We start from the raw sequence: 8,410 nt of genomic DNA, 5'->3' as shown, positions 1-8,410 counted from the left end.
CTATACAATTTACAATTGTAGAAAAATGGACGTACCTCGGAAAAGTACAATATTTAAGTAAGTACATTTTAGTATCCAGTCAGCCAAACCTGCACAGCGAGACTTTGTCCAATGCCTGTTATAAGCTTCTGTAATCAGAATGGCTGCAGATTTGATTCAGGATATACTATAAACAATTTGCACGCAGACTGGCGGCAGATTGGCAGCAGATCCCACAGCATAACATAAGTTATAACTTAACGTAGGTTAACTATGGTCTGTTTATCGAAAGAAGATGCCTGGGAAGTAGGCCCGACTTTTCGCGGTGTTGTCGCGACCGCGAGACATCTACAGCACTTGGGTCTCTCTCACTCTTCGCGTCTTGGCCAATGACGTACGACCGTCGACGTGCGTCCTCGTCTACGGTCGTCTGTCTCCATCGCACGTATTACAAACCTCTCGTAAAGGACCTACCTACAATCTCAAGTAGTGGAGACTGCGTTCGGCACGCGCCCGTCAATCATCCATTGTCTGTAAATGACGGAGAATGTTGACGAGACGCTGAACGTTTTCACACGTCAAGAGTTAAAATACATGAATAAGAAAAAGTTTATTTCATTTGAAAGAATGTATTGTACCCAAATATTGAGCAACATATTAAAAGGGGATTAAATTAATTGTACGTAGGTTATTAAACGCTACACGTGGAAATCGCAGGGTGAAGAAGGAAGTTGGTTTACTGTTCGTCTGAGCGAGAGGCTCTCGTGCTGAAATGCTGGAGGATGGAAAGAGACACACAGTGGCATTGAGCTGTGACACGTCGCACGAAATACGCAACTCGCGTTGGATCCCCACCAGGCCACGCGCCGAGGCAGGCCTACCTCCCAGGCATCTTCTTTCGATAAACAGACCATAGGTTAGTTAACCCAGGTTATATTGCAGGAACTGCCGCCAATCTGTCGCCAAGCTGGTTCACGGTTCTATCAGCACGTTCTGCCTGCAAAATCCATGCCAAATGCGGAAACAGGTAGCTATGGACTTGTAGACTGATTTCGTCATTATTTACTGCCAATCTGCTGCCAATCTGCACGCAAATGGTTATCTGGTAGCTTCGTCAGTTATACAGGAGAGCGTCAATTGTTTGAATGTCAATTATCGGAAACAATAATCATTCGAAATATTGATTACTAGAACACAGAACGAGTAACGAATGTTTTATAAGAGAATTAATGTAAAAAAAAATATCTTTATGTTAGACGAAGTACAGCAAAACATACGATCTGCTATTTGTAATCTATCTTGAAATAAGTTGTGTAATGACTTTTATTAAATTTTTTGTCGTTTCATATCTTGAAACTGCCTTTGCAAGTAGTGTTTTGAAAACGTCTCAATGTTGGCTAAAGGAATATGTATACAAAAATGTAGGGTCCCATGTAAAAATATTAATATTACCTTCACAGGACGTTTCAAGGTCATCTTAAAGTGAACTTGTTAAAAGTGTAGTATGTTCCCCTCGATATTATACAATTTTAAGTATCATTCATATTTTTCGAGATATTTGAGTGTTCTCAAATAAACCGGACACCCTGTATATGCTACACTCTGAAAGTTGTTTACAATCTTATAAATTAATAAAAATATTAAGAACAAATTTTTATTCTTTTTTAAACTTTTAAAAGAACAAACTTCTGAAATTTGTAATATTTTATGAAGTGATTCTATAGGTTAAGGAGTAAAAATATGTAATTTCCATTTTATAGTCAAAATAAATTTTAAAGTTTACTTCTACCTTTTGTTACCACACATCGAACCATTTTTCTATCTAGTATTAATCTCTTTGCTGTGAACTATGAAGTGTTTATTGCGAAATCTTCTTCGATCATTATTAACGTGGCACAACACAATGTAGGTACACATAAATATACAAATTTTAGAAGGTACATTTTATGCATATAAATTAATATTTATGTGTACTGTGTATATTCAAGTCTACATGTAGTTTCATGTGCTCAATTTTAATTTATAATATAGATTTCTTATTTTCTGTATTATTAATACTGATATAATTAATAAAGCGACGAATACATATCTGAAGAAGATTAAAAATGGAATAAGCAGACCCGTTGTAAAACTCTCAGTAACCTGTCTTGTATTATTTTTCGAACCACCAACGCTTAGTAGGAAGAGAGGAAGATCCGGACCAGTTACAAGTAACGGGTACGTCGACCACTTAAGATCCACTCGTCCCTAAGAAAACCGAGCTACGTGTATGTAAATAAAAGTTGCGTGGGATTTGAAAAGAAATCGAAGTGAAACCCACTTAGAGGAGATTATTTCATCGTGAAGACCGTCAGTATCTTACAGCATTGGCAAAAGTGCACTGTGAATTCAATTTTTTTTAAAATGTCTATTTTTGCAATAATAATCGGCGCTAATTTAATTCTACATTCCTACATGATTGCTGAATCAAGTAAGTAATTTATTTATTGAATTCTTCACTGAAATCTTTACTTGTCCTTCAATTTTTTGTTCTCATTCTTAAGCACAATACCCTCGATTTTTACATTATATACGGACGTAGTATTCATACCAGATTACGCATTGAAAAATATTAAGTTTGTTTGTTTCGTTACTAAGTTTACTTAAAAACGTAATTGTAATATTTGATTAAACACATGTTTTAAACGATTTTGTAATAATTTCAATTTGCTAGTTATAGGAATATGAAAACGCAATTTTTTGTAAAAGAAACACAGTAATCTTTATGGAAGACAAATCTCATTCTTATTATATCCATTAAATATAAAATTGATAATTATCGAATTTTATTCCCATTAGCAAATTAAAAAATCTCTATTTAATCTAAATAAGTTGATTTATATACTTTTATTGACTAAACATTCTGTATTAATAGTCCAGGATGTATCTAATGCAATTTTCTAGTGTACAAAAATATTGTGCATAATACTTGTGCTCAATATTTGATAGAAATTGAGAAAGCACTCAAGAAGTCCCATTGAGAAAAACACTTCAAAGTGAAAAATGATCTTTTTATTAACAAATTTTATAATTAAATAGAACGTTTGAATTTATATATTACAATTCGTTTAATATTTAGAAACTATAACACTGCTTCTTTGTCATATCGTAAACAATATCGTAAACCTAATGGAATAAGCGTAAATTTTCTATGATGAATATGAATATAAATAAATTTAATGACGTTCAACATAATACTCGTGTAAAATTTACTTACGCAGTAAATTTTGTATTTTTTTGTCGTATCTCCTAATACCTGTGAACCTGACAAACAAGGCGATGAGACGGATAATCAAGCTGCAGGGGCAAAACAGGCAGCACCATTTCCTCTTGCTTCACAAACTGGAACATATCAACAGAATATTAAGCAGTACAAGTTTCCAATCAATAATTCCTACAGACCATCACAAAATAGGTAAGCAGTCCACTTTGTTATTAATAATAAGTGGTTAAAATATCGTTTACCTAACAAGATCTCTTATAACCGGAATTAATGGGTCTCCCTAGTGTGACGGGTAAAAAAAAACGCTTTTTTCTTTTTTACATTTTCTCAAGGCTTAATATTTCAAAACCATAATCTCAAAAGGATTTCGGTCGATTCGAAATAATAAGGACGTTATTAGCTTTTAACCGAAGTTGCGCGCCGCGAGACGCAGGTTCAAATTGAAACTTTAAACGCGTTTTTCTCAAAACGACATTTTTGTAAATGAGTGCAACGATATCTCAGAAACTATTTGACGGAGCGATTTGAAACTATGTAGGCATCTTCGGTGGGTGCATAGTTCTCTCCCGTACTACAATGAAATTGATATTTGCAAAATTCGAATTTTGCAACTTGAAAAACAAGCGACATTTTTCGCGAAAATCGGCACTTGCAACACTCAACCATTTTGTTATTTTTCAAATTTTTTTTTTCATTCTAGTATGAGCAATAGCTACGTTCATACAGATTAAGGATTTTTCTCAATTTTTTATTTGAGATAACGTAAACAGCTGATATAATGGCAGCCATAGAGACACCATTTTTTAGGCAGTCCCGGAAAATTACAATAACTGTTAATCTGTATCACATTTTCAAATGAACAAAATTAAGCTTATCCTATTAGTGTATATGAATTCAAGAAAAAGTTTAACATCGATATACCTCATATCTTTTCTAAAAAAATTCCTTAATTTCGCCTAATTTTTTACTCGTCACAGTAGGGAGACCCCTTAATACATTGCTTTACTTGTATAAAACCAGAAGAATTTTCTATTACATTTATATTGCCTAATATAAAATACTATTTACTTCATTTTCAGGCGGTGTCCTGCGTGCGATAGCTCGGTCTATCCTTACTGCGCAGAGAAATTGTTGCACGATGCATGTTGTTGCACAGATCCTTACATTCATGATCTTCCTTATCAATGCAGATTGGCGGATTGTCGATTTCTTCATGCGAACACATGCCGGGAACACAAACTAATTGCTACTTGTTGCTGCAGCGACGATTACCGGTCGTTATTGAAGAATTTTTCAGACGTCCAAAACTAGAATTACCGAGGGGTAACTTGTATCTATTTCTACCAAGGTTGTAAGAATAATAGGTTTGTGGAGAAATATGTATTAATAAACTACAACCTTTATCTATTTACAAATTGCACTAAGAACCATTCGAAATCTCATTAAATGCACTGTTATCAATTGAAGTAATTTGTACAATAAACAATGAGTCAGTTCCTCAATTGTCGGTTTCAAGCGATTGATATATATGTTTCAAATACAAGTTTTAAAATCCTTATTAATGGGAATGTATGTCGTATTAAATAAGCTTTCAGTTGATATAAACTTTATTGAAAAAAAAAACAATTTAGTGCAATGAAAATAGGAATGTAAGCAAACTAAGTATCGTAGAATTAACCCCTTAACGCGCATACTCGAATTAACTCGAGCGGATGATATTGGCAAAAGTGTGCACGCTCGAATTAATTGAACAGAAGTTGAAGAAACTATCTAATAACAAATAAAGAAATGTCAGACCATAAACGTTTAGATATTTTGAACAGTATAGACGTAGAATATACAACAAAGTTAATGTAGGCAGTATGCCAGATCGTCAAAAATGTATCATTAAATGCAAAGGCAGCTTAACAAAATATTAGTTCATAAACTCTCCATTGTATATTTAATACTAATGGCATAAATAAGAATATTCTGCTTTGGTAAATAGATAGTTCTAGTGTGGAAAGTTTCTATGGATATTTTATTCTACAGTGATATTAAAACCTATTTGTCATTCATCGTATCCAAACTTTTTTGTGTACATTGTAGTAATGATAGCTTCACAGAATTAATCTTCCTTCATGTGTTAAATATGAAGACCCGGTTAAGTAATGAGTTAATAGTGGTCTATAATTACACTATTTTCTGCACTTAAAATTGGGTCAGTAAATCTGTAACAGATATGTCATTCAATTATCTGGAGCAATTAGTCTTGACACGTGCTTGATAAAAAAAATGCTTCCCAAACTGAACTTACTAAACGGAAATTACCACATATGTATGTATACTTGAATATGTTTAGGATGTCTTATTCAGGCATATCAGTAATATGTATGAATCATTAAGCTATGTGTGAAAGTAACATAGTGAAATATTTTTTATTTGGAAAATTGATAAATGTGGATGTAAATTGAGTCAAGTGTGTCAGACAAGAGCAAACTACACATACGTTGCATGCATAACACCCGATAAGTTTTATGACGCTCCAGGTCATTCAGTTTCCCTGTTATCTTTGTTTCTGTTTATCATTAAAAAATATGTATCTCCCTTAAGGCTCATTAATAAGATTGTACATTGTTGAGAAAGTAATTGTTTAAACGGATCAACGATAGTGCTTCTTCAGAAATAATTGCGAAAACACGTATGTAAAGCATGCAATTATGACAGCTTCAAAATTCTCACAATTGCTCTAATTGAAAATTTCACTATTGAAAATTTGACGATAAATCTCGAAATGGTAATAAAGATAATATGATTATGAAAGTAACTTTAATTACACTGGAATAAATGCAAAACTACAGATCACGTTGTAATTATTGACGGGGCATTACCTGAACATTTCTTAGACACGAAAGCATGTAATGAAACTACGATTACAAAGTAAACATCCGTATAGTGTACTATACAGGGTGGTCCACGCAACTCGTTGACCCTGAATAATTTCTAAAGTATGCATTGTATGACAAAATTTTTTCTACAAAAGTTGCATGATTTGGAGGAATACATGATCTAGTGCATATAATATTTTTTGTAGGTGGAGGCGTTTCGGAGATTTCAGGTCAGCTTCGTTATTTTAAATGGAATGTTATATTTTTTATGCCAAAATATCGAAGAGTGTTAAATTTTGAGTAAAAACGTATTTACCTTTATTAGCTGTAAACCTAATAATTAACGAGAAATTTCGCTTCCTTTCTTGACAATGTACTGTACGTAATATCAAGTTGATATCGTTCAGGATAAATTTCGGCATACATGACTATAGCTTTTGTTGCATTTTTATGACACTTACCATAAACCAAAAGCATATCCAATTTTTCACTATTATTAAATTTCATTTTTGCTTGCCTTACTGAGGTAAGCCACGTACGAACACTGATGATAACTTTAAAATATCATTCAAATTAATCGTATTTCGACATAAGTATCCGAGTACTTTTTTATAAAAAATAAAAGAACACATTAACTGATGTAATAAAGTTGTAAGTATTTTTTAAAATTGCTACATTAAATGAAATCATTTCAAGTTTCTTAATGAAATTTTCTTCGATCTCCTACCGTTTAATAATATAGCTTGTCCACTTCCGTGGGACACCCTGTAGATTGAAAATTAAAAATTGAAAAATTATATAAAATTTCGTATACATAGATTTGTGCCGATAATTTGATATACACGTGTCACTAAAACATTGAGTAAGTAGAGAAACAAAAAATATACACAAAAGTTTTTGTGTTTTATTATGCGGACTTGCTTGCGTAATATTTTGATACGAGAAAGGAGGAAATAGAATGTATACTTTTTTCTTTTCCTTTAGAACTAATCCAAACGAAACGAGAATTCAAATGTAGAAACAGATTATCTTCTCAGCAGATAGTACCAAGTGTCAGTCACCCGTGAAGATGACAGTAAATTTTGAAAGTTAATGCTGCTTAATTTTGCAAAGGAACTTAACGTTAGGAAGGCTAATTTCAGTGCACTATTATGATAATTCATCGCTCACAATAAATTTCACTGTGAAAATAGACAATGCTTCATAAATAAAAGAAAACCAAGTCAAATTCATTTTATTTCGATCAATCCATTTGTTAACCTGTATTTGGTACTTTATAACACTGCTGCTACTTCGTACGATTTAGGTAACTCTGTTCTTCATACTCATAATGAGGTTGTTTATGATGTTTTTGTCGACATTGTCCTACGTTTTCATGATCCTTGTTTTCAGCTGATCCATGGTAATTATTAGAACAAATACATAACACTGAGATGATTCATAAATTTTCAGTAGGATCCAGATTTGAGAATGACGCTGGATAATCTGAAAGAAATATATTATGTGCTTTGTCAACCAGCATCAGTTTTGAGCACTGACGTATGCCGATAAATTATCTTCCATAAATACAAAATCCTCCTTATCAATGTCATTTCAAAATGGTAAAAAATTCCTTTCAAGCATATTGACGTAATCAATGATACTCATTTTATGTAACATAAAATTAAACGAAAACACTTCGTAGATCGAAAAGCAAACTACAATATTTTATCTACATATATGAAACACTAGAAAATAAACGTTTTGCAGCCAAAAAGCACTATAGGCAGCGATTTAGTAGAACTTTTTTCTTAAATTACTTCATCACTATTTCGTATTGATACAAAATTCATAAATATAGGGGACGAAAATGAAATAGTACGCAATATTAATATATTCGATATAATGGTTTTGGTACAAAACAAAGACAACGTCGTTTTGCAAAACAAATTCCAGCGTTACAATACGGGGTGGGGCAATAACTATAACCACCTCAGATATCTTCGAAACTTTAAGGTTCATTGAAATATATGTTTCACCAAAATTGCATAGTACAAAGGGAGCAATCCGATGACGCTAATAGTTTTTTTTTACAGGTGGAGGCACTTTGGATATTTCAAGGTCACCTCCACTTTTTTAAATAGATCGGTATGTTTTTGTTTTCGTAGAATGATAGAGGAGCTTAGAACGAATTCAACGACCTATTACATAAGGTCATTAAAGGTCATAGAAAGTAGAGAAAATGATAGACAGTATTTTTGTTGTTTTTTCAGTTTGTCGCGAATATGTCGACAGACACAATGCAGTATTACTGATTTGAGTA

The 8,410-nt window shown here is 32.8% G+C and overlaps 1 protein-coding gene across 1 annotated transcript; it reads left to right on the top strand.

Moving 5' to 3' along the window:
- Positions 1–2,433: 2,433 nt before the first annotated feature.
- On the top strand, positions 2,434–4,552 carry LOC107188154. Its single transcript, XM_015576404.1, has 3 exons — positions 2,434–2,449; positions 3,295–3,433; positions 4,321–4,552. Exons 1-3 carry the CDS (start codon positions 2,434–2,436, stop codon positions 4,550–4,552), a joined length of 387 nt encoding a protein of 128 aa, XP_015431890.1.
- The last annotated feature ends 3,858 nt before the right edge of the window (positions 4,553–8,410 follow it).

Source organism: Dufourea novaeangliae, unplaced genomic scaffold (assembly GCF_001272555.1).
Source record: "Dufourea novaeangliae isolate 0120121106 unplaced genomic scaffold, ASM127255v1 scaffold130, whole genome shotgun sequence".
NCBI lineage: Eukaryota > Metazoa > Arthropoda > Insecta > Hymenoptera > Halictidae > Dufourea > Dufourea novaeangliae.
The sequence above is the reverse complement of the archived record's forward strand: the minus strand, read 5'-3'. Positions and strand labels throughout refer to the sequence as shown.